Here is a 15,146-nt window from a genome sequence, read left to right on the forward strand (position 1 = left end):
GTCATTGTCCAGCCACCCAGAGGTAACTTTCACTGGAACTAAGATCCAATAGGTCTCCAAACATTGTCTCTCTCTCACAAAAGCAATCCCAGTGGAACTCTTCCCTTAAATGAGGCACTTAACTTTTTTTTTATAGGAATCACCACATCAAGGCCCAGAGGCCACTCGAGAATAATGGTTAAAGAGTGTACAGTAGTCAATGGGACAATATCATAGTAATCATTAGTAGTGTAAATTTGGTAAATTGGATTACTTAAGGGAAACAGCTCATCAAGAACTTGTTTACGTTGGACTTGAAGACAACCATATTGTAGTCAGCTGGAAAGCAGGCAAACGGTTCTACAGGTGTGCAGTTATAAGAAAGAATCTTTGTTCATGAAATCTACGTTTCAGTTTAGGCACAGATAATGAGTGGAGAAAATTATTGATAGTGGTTTCAGCTAGATGAGTGTTTCTCGTGAATGTTTGGCAAACGAGGACCATAGATTGGAGCTCACTTACTTTTTTTTTTTTAAGTAACGAAAATATCTCTTAGGTGGTTTGACTGGCTGGAGATATCTTCAGCTATCTGCACAGGCCTCTTTCTAGGTCCAAGCATTTATCAATGGACATGCACATATTCACACAAGGTGCAATCATTAGATATCAGTTAGTTTAATATGAAAATAGGATTAGGCAGAATTCAGAATTGTAAATGTAAATACATATACCATGGTTGTTTTTGTTTTACGGCATATCAACCCTTTTCAGGTTATTTAATGTCGAATCCAAAGATTTTTGAAGAAAAATTTTTTAATAGAATATATTTGTTGTTTTCAAGTCAGTTTCTATTTAACCTATAGTTGGGACCTTAACAGGTACTACCACTCTGGGTCAGAGTGGACCTGGGAGCAATGGCAATTAAAGGGTGGCTCCACACTCCCCAAAGCCTGCAAGCTGGGCCTAACCACTGGAAATACATATATTACTCGAGATCAGCAGCAGCATGTGTTGGTATTTAATGTGTTTTGGATTCCAGGGTGGGCAACATCACGCAACGGATTTATTATATTCATTATTCAGATTGCTGTTTTAACCTTAGATGTTATTCTCGCAATGTAACCTCTGAACTTTCTTCTAGTTCATTTTGTCGAACTCTGGAATATTTATATTGAACTCAGAAGTATGTACAGAATTTAAAACAGGAACGTGGTATTAGTGGAATTATGGATGCCTTACATGCTTGGCATCACAGGTGATTTGGGGATGTACAGCTTGCCACTGCTTGCATAAAACTCAATAACATGCCTTGATATACTAGGCATTGAGAAAAACATTTCTTTTTCTTATTTAAAAGGGAGTCACCACTTATCAAGGCCAGAAGGTCACTCGAGGATACGGGTTAATGAGTATACGGTGGTTACTGAGATAACAGCATAGTGATCATTAGTGGAGAAAATTGGGTAGAATTTGACTGCTAAAGGGTCAACTCAACAAGAACTTGTATACATTGAACTTGAAGACGACCATGTTGTAGTCAGCTGGAAAACAGACTAGTGGAACAGAAACTTTGTTCATGGAAATTGTCTTTAAAAAGAAAGGAATGGATAGAGAGTGAAGAAATTGTTGATAGTTGTTGAAACTAAACAAATGCTTTTTTGTGAATATTTGGCAGGGGGGACCACAGACCGAGGTTCAAACGAACACCTGCTATGAAAATAATGACAGAGCAGAGCCAGGCTCACAACATCTATTCTGTGGGAAAGAGGTTTGGAGAAGAAAAGTGGATCACCTACTAGATTACAAAGCCAGTTTTAAAACTGTCAAGGCAGAATAGAGTGCTATGAGCAGTTCCTCCTCAGATGTGGGAACAGTACTCCATTTTAGGGTGTATTTGGCTCTTACATGAGTAGAAGGGTTGTTTCAGGAGTGAAATACCTTCTGGAGCAGTAGAATGATGCAACCATTTTTCTAACAACTTTGGCAACTGATTTGATATAAGTTTTGCATTTCAAGTCAGCTCTAGAGAGACCCCGCCCCCACATTGATAATTTCACTGATTCTATGTGAGATTACAGTCAGTACAGCAGCTGTAGATCTTATCAGATGGAAACCATATTGCTTGTCGCTGAGGTGGTTGACAATTTTTCTATTTAACACAGATTTAAGCAAATTACTCAGGACACAGAAGACTAATTCAGATGCAGAAGACGGATCTCCAGTATTGTTAACTTTTAATGAGGTTTTCCAAGGTGTTGGAAAGCATTTCTCCTTTAGGTGCCGATTGAACAGCTTTGCAAGAATGGGTGTTAGTTCCAACTGCAGCTTCTTGAGTATTATAACTGGAATATTGTTAGGAATAGTTTCTATTTGTTAGTTAGTATTTGGTTCTTGATGAGCGTGTCAATATCATGAACAGATATGTGGATGTTGCTCAGTTTTGGGAGGAAATTCGGGAGGTAGGTGGACCTGATCGCAGAGGGTTGAGTTTAATGCAAAGTTCTTGGCAAAGAGTTTCGCTTTATCAGATGCTGACGAAATCACCTCAGGCTCATTGATGATGGTCATGATAGCGGATGCACATCTGTTAAAGATTTTATTTACCAAAATTCATGGGAGCCAAGCCTCTACTCTTGTACTTTGGACTTAAATGATTGAATATATGACTCTTGAATTTTTTATCCTTTTACAGTGATTGCTAGCAATGTTAAAAGCAACTTTAGTTTCAAAACATCTACTATATTTAAAGCAACTGAAGTAGTTTCTATAAGCAATGGTGGAAACACAGCGAGTGGTATACTATGGCTGTTCAGTTTCTGTTGGAATTTCTTAGAAGGTAATGTACAGTTAACCAATCAGTTAAGTTGGATGCTATAATAAGCACAATCTTTTTACCTTATATGGAGAACAAGCATAAAATATTGCCTGGTTTGAAAAGATACACTTGTCAGAGGTCAGATTACAGGTGAAAATAACATCCAAGATAAGAACAATAGTATGAAGAATCCAAATACGAGGGGTCTCCAATAAGTTTCCAGATTTTTGTTGTATGGGCAATTTTATTGATAGTAGACACATGAAACTTAGTGTCCACTTTGAAGTAATCTCTTCCGTCTGCAATGCACTTGTTGTACGATTCCAACAACTTCTGGAAGTCTCCATGGAAGTCCTCATGTGAGTGTGTCAATGACCCTCGTCACAGTTTCTTATCTCCTCAATCGTCTTATAACGACAACCTCTAAGATTTTTCATGAACTTAGGAAGCAACCAAAAGTCAGAGGGAGTAAGGTCTGGACTATAGGGAGGGTGAGGTATTGTCTTGATGCTCATCTTGGTCAAATAATCTGATCTTCTCTGAGCATCCTTGGGACAAACTTCACGCAAATCTTTCGCATCTTCAGTTCCTCACAAATAGTTGTGTTACGGTTCCCACACTGACATCAAACTGTGCTCTTATTGTCTCTGTGGACACACCACAGTCCTTATTCATGAAATTCTTTATTTGGCCAATCAACTCTGGTGTTCTTATTTCCTTACTCCTCCCACATCTCTCACAAACCCCCTGCTTTCCTTGAATCTCTTTTGCTACTCGAAAAACTGATGCTCGATTCATGCAAAATGGTCCAAAAACAGTCTGAAGCATTCCATACGTTTCTGTGGCATTTTTTTTTCCACGTTTAAAACAGAATTTTATTGCATATCGTTTTTCTAATGTGTCCTCACATCCAGATTGCATTTTTGAAATTCACCAGCTGCGACAATCAGGCTTTAGTAGGGTGTATTACAATTCCTGCTGTAGATGTTCATTGAACTTGAAATCCTAAAAAATTAGTTAGTTATTTCATAGGATGTCCAGCAATAACATACTGAATCTTCAAGAGTTCATGACAATTTTAAATGCCTGTACAAAATAGTCTGGAAACTTATTGAAGGCACCTTGTAATACAAATTATTCATCCTCATCTCAAAAATGTCCGAACCTGGCAACATCTCATGCCTGCTCTCTATTTGACCCAATCCAAATCGTTGATATCAATAATGCTGCAGTGAAATCACTTCTTACGCACCCAAGCCAGATCTTTTTCGGTCTACTACACTCCTCAGTGTCCGGGATATCCAGTTGTTATAGAGTTGATGCGAGACATTGTATGCTGTACATGGCCAAATAACTTGAAATGTTGAGTACATAATCTCACTAATACCAACTTTTTGATAAGGCACAAATACAACATAATCACATTGACACACCAGTTCCCGTTAGATTAACAAAGTTAAGCAACATTGAACCTGGCCAGTACTAAAATGGGTAACCATTTGGAAATGCAAGGTGCTGTATGTGCTCTCTGGTTATCTCTGCATGGTTTCCAGTTATCTAGCACTTCTCCTTGCTATTGGACTCAAGCAGTGCCGGGTCCTGGATATGACCTTAAACTATATCCAGTGGTGAGGCCCCAGCTTGCGGCCTTTGGGGAGTATGGAGCCACCCTTTAATTACCATTTCTCCCAGGTTCACTCTGACTGTTAGGGTCCCAACTATGGGTTAAATAGAAACCGACTTAAAAACAACAAATATATTCTATTAAAAAATTTTTCTTCAAAATCTTTGGATTCTGCATTAAATAACCCGAAAAGGGTTGATATGCCGTAAAACAAAAACAACCAACCAACCAACCAAGCAGTGCTGATTCAAGAGGTGTGGTTGGAGATTGGCAACCTTTGCCTCACAATTACTCATGCAGCTATCCTCACAGGGAGTATATATTTTCACTTGATGCTGAATGGAGGCATTGCATTTGCTTGGAAGTGCATATCCATGTGATCATAGTACGGTCATTATATAAGAATACAAGTACTAGTGAAGGTAAAGTTAACCTAAATACACGTGGGATTAGATGATGTGGAAATTAATTTATTGGATTTTCGATTTGGTTTATCCAATACCTGGTCTGATAGTAGATTTATAGAGACTTTCAGGTGTGAAAAAGTATTTAGAGCAATAGAAAAAAAATGACTTTAAGAGAAGCAGAAAAGGCAATGGATCTAATATATGAACTTCAAGAAAGATTTGAGAAAGAAAAACCAAGAAGTTTTAGAGTTAATGTCTTCACAAGAGCAGAGCCTTGAAAATACTAAAGCTGTAAGTAGGAGGAAAACAGTCAGCAGAAAGAGTTCAAGTAGCCAGCAGTTCTTGAAATGTAGCTATTGGAATAAGAAGGAACTCTCTTCCGTTCGCCTGTTTCCCACCTGACTACAACTTGGATGTCTTCAAATCCAACATAAACAAATTCCTGACAAACCGCCCCCTTAAGTAAGACATTCTATCAAATCTCCAATACTATCTCATTGATTACTGTACACGCAATAACCTTTATCCCTGAGTGGCCTTCGGGCCTTGATAAGTGGGACCCTCCCGTAAAAAAAAAAAAGAAGCTGCATTACAAATAGGTATCAAAACAGCGAATCGATGGAGATCACTAGACCAACAAGCTGGAAAAATGGAAACGGGTAATAGATCAAACAATTCTGAAGAACACATGCCATATTACGTCTGTGAGAAAGATTACAGAGAAGAGGAAAGTGTGGAGCCAATCAAATTACAGCTACGTTTCTGCATCTTATCAAGAACATTCAGAAATCATCAGCTCAAATATGACAACAGTACTCCATACGTGGTTTGATAATAGATTTGCAGAAATAGAGAATAATCTCACACGTGAGAAAAATGTTTAGAGCAATAGAGAGATGCATCCATTCAGCATCAAGCGACAATATATACTCCTCATGAGGACAGCTGCGTGAGTAATTGTGAAGCAAGGGTTGCCAATCCCCAACCACACCTCTTGAATCGGCACTGCTGGAGTCCAATAGTAAGGAGAAGTGCTAGAAGACTGGAAACAACGCAGAGATAAGCAGAAATAGCAATGAATCTAATATATGGACTCCAAGAATGATTTGGTGAGAAAGAAAGACCAAGAAGTTTCAAAGTTGATTTTTCATCAAGATTAGAAGAGAATCTCAGGAAGAAAAGGGACACACCTACAAATGAACGACACAACCAAAGTCTTATCAGGATTAAGTAAAACATACTTATATCTCATACCTCAATCCAGAACCGAATCCAGATTAACTTCATATCATATCAACTCCATATTTCAACTGATCCCAGGAATATGGATAGGAAACAACATTTGTACAGAGTGGTATCATTAGCATAAATCTGAATAATATACTCGGGAAGATCAGCTATATATAGAAGATTTGGTTGTTTTGTTTTACGGCATATCAAGCTTGACCATTACTCCTGATCTTAAATGGAACACGTACATCAAATCTGTTGCCAAGGCCGCTGGAAAAATGGTAGGATCTTTCTATTGATCCGGTAGATATCTCACTGCTGATGCTATTCTCTATCTATATAAGAGCCAGGTACGTCCAAGGATGGAATACTGTTGCCACATCTGGGCAGGAGCTGCTAGAAAGGACTTGTCCTGCCTTGATAGAGTTCAAAATAGACTTCGTAGCCTCGTAGGAGATGTCCTTTTCTCCTCCTTGCAACCTCTATCTCACAGAAGAGATGTTGCGAGTTTGTCTCTGATGTATCGTTATTTTCATGGAAAGTGTTCGACTGAGCTTCAATCTATGGTCCCCCCTCGCCAAACTTTCACAAGAAACACTCGTCTAGCTGTAAACACTATCAATAATTCCCCCCACTCTTTATCTGTGCCTAAACCTAAACGTAGATTCCATGAACAAAGCTTCTTTCTTAGAACTGCACGCCTGTGGAATTGTCTTCCGATTTCCTGCTTTCCGGCTGACTACAATATGGTTGTGTTCAAGTCTAAAATAAATAAGTTCTTGATGAGCTGTTCGATATAAGTTATCAAATTTACCAAATTTTCATTACTAATGATTACTATATTGTCCAATATCTACTGTACACTCTTTAACCCTTATCCTTGAGTGGCCTCTGGGCCTTGATAATGTGGTGATGCCTATGTAAAAAAAAAAAAAAAAAAAAAAAAAAAACCCTTTCAGGTTATTTAATGCCGAATCCAGTTATTTTGGAAATAGTATTCAAGTTGCATCCATTTGTTTTGTAGAAGGTTTTTATTTTTCAAGCTCTTTGTCTCTTCAATCAATAGTTTGTAGTGTTTGGTTTGGTTGTTTTATAGTGGATTTTATCGTTTTTGTTCCCTGCCCTGCAGAGCATGAATGAGTTTTGCAATGAGAGAGGGAAAAGGGTTACAGTATTTATGTTTGGTAAATTTTAAGTTAGGAAACCAGACAGGAAGTGGGAGAGATAGAAAGAGAAAAGGGAAATAGGAAGAAGGAAAAGGAGGGAAAGATGGGTTGCTGTTTTTGGTTTTGCAGAACATAATTAATTTTTGCAAAAGGAAGCAGAAAAACAAAAAGCATCAATGTTAGGTGCATTTCGTCTCGGGAAGCCAATATCTTCAGACAGCCTGATCTGGTAGCACCAGTAGAGAGAAGAAACAGTGTTGAGCACAGAATAGAGTCCCAAGGAACATCAACACCAATAGGAAAAGAGAATAAGAAGACACCATCCAGTTACTCGCAAATTAACACTAAGCTCAACAGAGATAGGCAATAAGAAATACCAGAATAATTAGTGGTATCATCAGCATAGACGTTAATTTTCTGAATAATATTGTTTGGAGGTTCTGTTTGGGGAATTCATTTTACCAGTCATGAGATAGGTATCCAGTTTTTTGTAATTTATAATTAAAATTTCATCTACGAGAAAGTTTTTCGATAAACAATGACAAAATATTTTGTTCACAAATTTCTTTCGACGTCTTTTGCGTTTTTCACTTTTGTTAAAATATTTTCAACTCCATAAATGAGTTCCGACAAGCTGCGTGTGACAGAAATATAACAAAAACACAACTTACGTCCGACGTGGTTTTAATCGTTTATCACCAACGGGGATGAGAGCCACTAGTTGTTCAGCATCATCTGTAAAATATAATAGAGTTATCATTTTTTTGTGAATGTCAATTAATTAAAAATAGTTTACATCTCTCCCTCTTATATATATATATATATATATATATATATATATATATATATATCTCAAAAGCATGTTCATTCGCTATGGACTCGGAAACAGCTGAGCTAAATTTTATGAAATTTCACACAAATATACTTTGTGTCTGGGAGCGCTTTTAGATAAGCTTTGTATTGGAATGCCTCTGATAAGTATCGAATAGCGTCAATCAATAATTGAAAAATTCAAAGAAGGAACAGTTTGATTAGGAACAAAGTTAACATCTTATAAAGCCTAACACCACAAGTTCATTTGAGAAGTTTTATTGCTGCACAAGTAGAAAGGCCTGGCACATAAAATCAATAATAGATCTTTCATAAGATAGGGGTGCGTTTGAAATGAATGTTTCTGTTCAGAATAGACTTGAACCATGATACTCAATTTTGAATTTTAATCAAAGCCATTATATAAAAATAATTTTATAAAATCAACAGTAAGTTCTCTACAGTGCAATGTAAACTACAATCTATTATTGACTAAGTTACTGCGGAAGGGCATGTGAAATTCCCTCCCAGTGCACCATAGTGGGTCCTCAACCTGAGCAAGCAATAAAACGATCTGATTGAAAAATGGGTAATTTTACCGATTTTGACAACAATTTTACCGATATTGAATGTGGAACATTCGTTGATCCTCATTCAATCCTGGGTCTTCCTGCTAGTATCATATATATAAGTGAGAAGAATCCAGGTTGTCTTCAACAGTTATACATCTAAACAATATGATATAAATACGGGTGAACCTCAGGGGTCTATCCTTGGACCTTATTCCTAATTTTCATAAATTACCTCCCTGATAAAATTGTTTCTGAGACGGGTATATTTGCTGATGACACCACACTTTATAACAGGCACAAAAGGAAAACAAATGGAAATGTCAGAAACGCTAGAGGAAGACCTTCAATTTGTAGTGGAATGGGGACAAAAATGGATGGTCATATTCAATGCTGCCAAGACTAAGCTTGTCTCCTTCAATAATTATAAGAAACCTTCTCAACCACCAACAGCTATGGCTAAAGATACATTACCTGAAAGTACTTCTTTCAAACTCCTCGGCCTAACGTTCATAGGGAACATGAGTTGGAACAAGTACATTGAGAGCATTGCCAGGGCCGCTGCGAGGAAGGTGGCTTCTCTTTATCATGCTAGAAAGTTAATTATGCCTGAAAGTATTCTGTACCTCTACAAGCCACCATTTGCCCATGTATGGAGTATTGTTGTCACATTTGGACTGGTACACCTGTTACTAGTTTCTCGCTCTTGGACAGGGTTAAAAAGAGTCGCCAACCTGATAGGTCCTGAATTGTCATCCCAGCTTCAACCACTATTCCATTGATGAAATGTTGCATCCCTTTTACAAGTATTTTAATGGTGGATGCTCTGATGAACTACAAGCCCTTGTACCCCCTCGACATAAATACTCCCGACAAGCAGTCAAGTTCCACCCCTACACAGTAGAGATCCCTATCAGAAGTCTGATAGATGATGTAAGAAGGCCTTCTACTCTAATAGTTTCTTCCCCAGAACTGCTAGACTCTAGAACTCCCTTCTGGGTTTATGTTTTCCGAACTTTACTGACATGTAGAAGTTCAAATGTAATGTGAATAGACATCTTGTTGTTAGTCTTCCTGCAACTACCGATAGAAAGCGCTTGAGAAGAATATGGCTGAACAACTTTTGGACACCATTTTATACAACATGCTAGCAGAAGTTAAAAAAACCGCTCGGCGAATGGAAAAGATATCCAGAAAAATCGGGAAAAACCAACTGTCGTGTTAAATCAGACGTGCTTGAATGTGTGTGTATATATGATTCTTTAGAATGTTAGGTTGAATGCTAACACATGAACAAATCTGGAAAGTCACAAAGAAATCGGGAACTTGGTCATTTGGCCACAAAAATGTCTAGAAGGTGGCCATTCAGTTACAAAGACACCTAGAAAGGTGCCATTTACCTACAAAGTTGCACAAGGAGGAGGGGACAATTTGGATACAAAGATGCTCAGAAAGGAGGTATAGAGCACACAAAGAGCAAAGAGCAGGGTGTGTGTGGATAGGGTGATGAAGGCGCCTGAAAGAGGGCATAAAAACAAACATATTGAAGGTCATGAATATATTTGATAAAGGGTATTAGAACTACTAGTAAAAATAAACGTATGTGATGATATGTATATACCACATATGCAGTTGTCATTGTGATGAATGGAACATGCCAGAATTGGTTAAAAGAGAGAAACAATGAAAGATATAAACTAGAAAAAAAAAACAATCTAGACACACGAGGATATGCGTAATAGTTTTGGTTATCTGACTATTAACTACCATTCCACAAGAAGGCGGGCGGTGGGGAGGCTTAAAACATGCCGGAAAACGGCCAAAAATTTCTTCTCATCAAAAAAGGAAATCAGTTCTTTTATAATAAAAACTTTGGCTTCAGTTTATAGAGTTACACATTATAATTTGTTGTTATATAATATAATAGTTGTTTATGAAGTTTATAATATAAAGTTTATAAAGGTAAAAAAAAAAAGAATATAAAGTTAAAAAGTATATAAAGTTAAAAAGTATATAAAGTTAAAAATATTCTTGTAAAAAAATCCAAAATCTTTTTCATATGAAAATATAATGTATCAAAAGTCTGATAGAATCTTACCAGATTATATAATTCCAAGAAAAAAGAAAGAAATTGTTTTCCTTGAAAAATCTAGATTTAAAAAAAGACACTTATGGATGTATAATCTGCTTTGTTGCACTTTTGGAAAATATAATAAATTTTTAAATAATTTAACATTTGCCTGTTTTCACTCTTACTGAACTAATATATATATATATATATATATATATATATATATATATATATAGTAAGTTATAAAATATATATGGCGATTAAGCTACACTGAATATTCCGCGTTTCATCCACTCTAGGACTCCTCAGGCTTATGCGCGAATTTTGTGGTTGTCTGTTGTTTTCGCGCATAAGCCTGAGGAGTCCTAGAGTGGATGAAACGCGGAATATTCAGTGTAGCTTAATCGCCATATATATTTTATAACTTACTAACTAGCTCTACCTACCTATTGAGCACTTTTGAAGTAAATACTTAAAGTTTACATATATATATATATATATATATATATATATATATATGGCAGTGTAGCTTAGATTTGAATCTCGCTAAGTTCAGCCATGCTATTGAGTTGTGAACATATCTGTGGATAGTTATATTTATAAAATATATATGCTGCTTCTCATCTAGGGTCATCACATTAGTAAAGGGAAAATTATTCCAACTAGCATTTAGGTGAAAATGCTCTTTTATATAAAACACTGAATCTGTTAAAAAAATGTTGCAAAGATAAACGAAATTAGATATACATTTTTTTTTTTATTCTTGATTACAATTACAAAACAAGAAAAAATAATAACGTTAACCGACTGGTTTCATCCTTGCTCAAATGCTGTATAGAGGAATTTTTTGAAAGGTAGAAGAGAAGAAAAAACAAAAAGATGGGTGTGTATATATAAGTGAGAATGTGCGCGTGTGTGTGAGGACAATTCTCAAACTATATACTCAACGAATTTTTAACCTACAGACTTGAAATTCGGTATAAAGGTTATTCAGACGTGGAAAACTTTTTATTAGGTTTTCATCAGGAAAAAGGGGTTCTAAGAAATCAAAATTGGTATGTGGGAGTCATCAGATTTTTCTTTTTTTACTAACGGCTTCACGGTTGCACAAGCGTGAAGCAGTCACATTACAAATTCCTTATGTTAAATATAAGTGGGTTCCAAAGCACTTTTTAAAGAGCATGCCATACTGGCAGAATAGTTATTGTACTTGACTCACTGTCTTTAGATTTTGGTTTCAATCTCAGGCTTTGCATTTTTTTTTTTTTTTACTTAAATGAACTGTTTAGAAAAAAAACATAATACTCGCATACACATGTCTCAGCTTCTGTATGAATCAAGATAAATATTTATGCATATTTTACGACCGAGCAATGCTGAGCAGCCTGCTAGCATATATATATATATATATATATATATATATATATATATAGTTTTTAAGAAAAAAAAAAAACCCACTTCCCTTCATTACTAATTACTACAATTGTAGTAATTAAATTCTGTCCTTGAAAAAATTATTATATATAATGATATAAGATTGTTGAATTTTTATTTATTTTTTATCTATTTTTTTTTTTTTTAGCGAATAATTTATTTTCTTTTATATTTCGTTCCCTGGGTGTTAAGAAAGGAGTTATTTTCCCTTTGTTTACATTTTTCTTCGCCCAAATTTTTAGGACGTTTTTTAAATTTTTTTTTAAATTTAAATATTAATTATTATTTTATTAATTAATAATTACTACGTGCATAAAAGTCAAATAAAGTCTAGCTATACTGATGAGGAGTAAACTCCGAAATATGCATGCATATAGATGACTTACTTTTATTATGCACATAGTAATTATTAAATAATAATAATAATATATATATATATATATATATATATATATATATATATATATATATATGACTTATATGTAATTATACTGAGTTCGTGAAATTCAGTAAATTTTCATATACCAATGAGTTTTAGGCCAAAATGTTTGACTTAAAGAGTAAGCTACAAAATTATCAAATTTTATAATTTATCATTGATAGACTGTAAGCAAAACAAGACTTCAAAACAAGGTGTTGGTGGCAACAAAAAGTGTATTTCAATTTATGTTGCAATTGTTTCCATGTCCAGTTCGACAATTTCATGCTTCAAATTGTTGAACTGGACATGGAAACAATTGCAACGTAAATTCAAATACACTTTTTGTTGCCATCAACATCTTGTTTTGAAGTCTTGTTTTTGCTTACACAATATATATATATATATATATATATTAATGATGGGACGATTCCAATATCCCCCCCCCGATTCTGATACAATTATCGATTCCATCCTAAATTGTAGACGTATTCTATATACATCTCTAAATATTTAACTATAAACTTGTTATTTTTGCCTGATTACCGTGAAAACACATGTTAATTGTGCATATGTTTTCTCAAACATAAAAAACACACTTGTGATGAGGTGATCTATAGCTTTAAGACATATTGGTTATTTAAAAATAAATAAATATTCATTATTACTACCAACAGTGGAAGATTTTGTTTTAAATAAAAATCAAATAAACAACATAATGAAAGGAATCATTTTTGGCATCGGAAATAGGCACAAATTTTTCCAATTCCAATACCCCCACCCCAAATACATATTTTTCCAATTCCCGACTCCAATTAATTGTCCCAACACTAATATATAGGAGAGAGATCTAATATATATCATTATATTCCACACCCTCTCCTTTCCAGTTCTTGAATCACTGGTTTTCTTTCATGGATGATCGACTTGTCTGAAATTTCATTCTCAGTGAATAAGTTATTTTCGAGATAGTAAATACATAAATATATATATATATATATATATATATATATATATATATATATATGATGAAAATAATGGAAATAGTATTCTGACAAAATAGAGAAATAAAAAGGAACAAACCGTATTATGTGTTCATCAACGTTTCGTCTTTATTTCAAGACTTCCTAATAAAGAAATAAAGACAAAACGTTGATGAACACATAATACGGTTTGTTCCTTTTTATTTCTCTCTCTCTCTCTATATATATATATATATATATATATATATACACACACACACCAAGTTGAAATTCTTTGAATTGGTACATTATACGGAATCATACATAATTTTGTGTGCCATTTTTAACAGAAATAGCAATTGTTGACTGCATTATGAAATGAGTGGTCAATGCTCAGAATAGGCAGCCTTGTACCAGACCGGCTCAATAAAATGTGAAATGAGAAATAAAAATAAAGGATACAAAGTTCAAAAAGTGCAAAATAAATACAGAGGAAATTTTCAGACACAGGATTCCATCATATTTGCTGATGTAGATATTAAGACTGACTAACTGATACTTGACAAGTGACTCCTTTTTGAACAGGAAAATGACACCAGCAGAATTACACTGCTCTGGAGTGGCACCATTAGGATAAAGAGAAAATAGGTGCAAAAGAAAGTATTCACCACGTTTGAGAAATAGGTGTATATCCGCATCAAGAACAGGTGAGGCACAATTGTGCTTATTTTTAAGCTGACTGTTCAGAATATGTGTTGCATTATGGTTTTTATCTTCTGAACAAGGAAAGAATATCGACAATCGTAGTCAAATTTTGAGCCTTTGAAATATGGAGAGAATTGAAAAAAAAAAACAAAATAAAAACATTTGTGGTTTTTAACTGTTGAAAAAAATGTTTAAAAAATAAAGAAATAAGAAACTTATGTAAATTAAAAAAATATCATTTCTGAGGACCTAAAGAAAAAAAACTGTTGACTTTGCTTTTTAGATTCCATCAAGATTTACTAATATTTTAAATACCGTGTTACACTTTCTACCAAAAATAGAAATAAAAATTAGGCTTTGCTAGTGTTCATGCTAAAATCATAGAATTATATGAGTAATCTAGTTTTTTTACATATAAATTATTATCATTTCTGATGACCCAAAGAAATAAGCATCCACTGATGATTTTATTTAGAGTGGAGAATTTCTCAATGCATTTCAGACAGAGGGGGTTTTGTCAGACTTGTTTTATGCTTTCCAATGTAAATCTTAATTATTTTAAAAATAATAAGACTGAACTATCATGAATGGAAAAAAAAATGTGGATAATTTCTGATGACCTAAAGAAAAAATAGCAGCCATTGACTTGAGAGGTAGGATGCAACAGCACTGTTCTATGTCACAGGTTACATGAAGGTAAAACGTTTCTTTGTTGTTTTTATGTTTATAATAGTATATACCCTCTATTAAAAATTATGGGGGAAAAAAAATTATGCTTCTTCTGTGTTCGTACTAATAATCATGTGATATTATTGATGTAATCCTCTAAACAAAATAAATAAATAAAATAAAAAGGTTAGGAAGTAAAAAAAAATATATAAAAAGAAATAAGTTGATCAGCAGAACAAAGGCTTTAGAAAGTAAGGTTAGTAGGAAGACAATGGAGAGAAAGTTGT

At 34.6% G+C, this 15,146-nt stretch overlaps 1 protein-coding gene across 2 annotated transcripts in view; it reads right to left on the minus strand.

Annotated features, from left to right (window-relative positions):
- The window catches only part of LOC145263700 (transmembrane protein 106B-like), a 123,247-nt gene that overhangs the window by 30,475 nt on the left and 77,626 nt on the right, over nucleotides 1-15,146 (minus strand). For both annotated transcript variants that reach the window (XM_080120649.1, XM_080120650.1), the window contains exon 3: nucleotides 7,893-7,956. In XM_080120649.1, coding sequence (XP_079976775.1) covers nucleotides 7,893-7,956 — 64 coding nt within the window. The remainder of the gene's footprint in view (nucleotides 1-7,892; nucleotides 7,957-15,146) is intronic.

The sequence above is a fragment of the Euprymna scolopes genome, chromosome 39, assembly GCF_053919585.1.
Source record: "Euprymna scolopes isolate OS-2025 chromosome 39, ASM5391958v1, whole genome shotgun sequence".
In the NCBI taxonomy this organism is placed as follows: Eukaryota; Metazoa; Mollusca; class Cephalopoda; order Sepiida; family Sepiolidae; genus Euprymna; species Euprymna scolopes.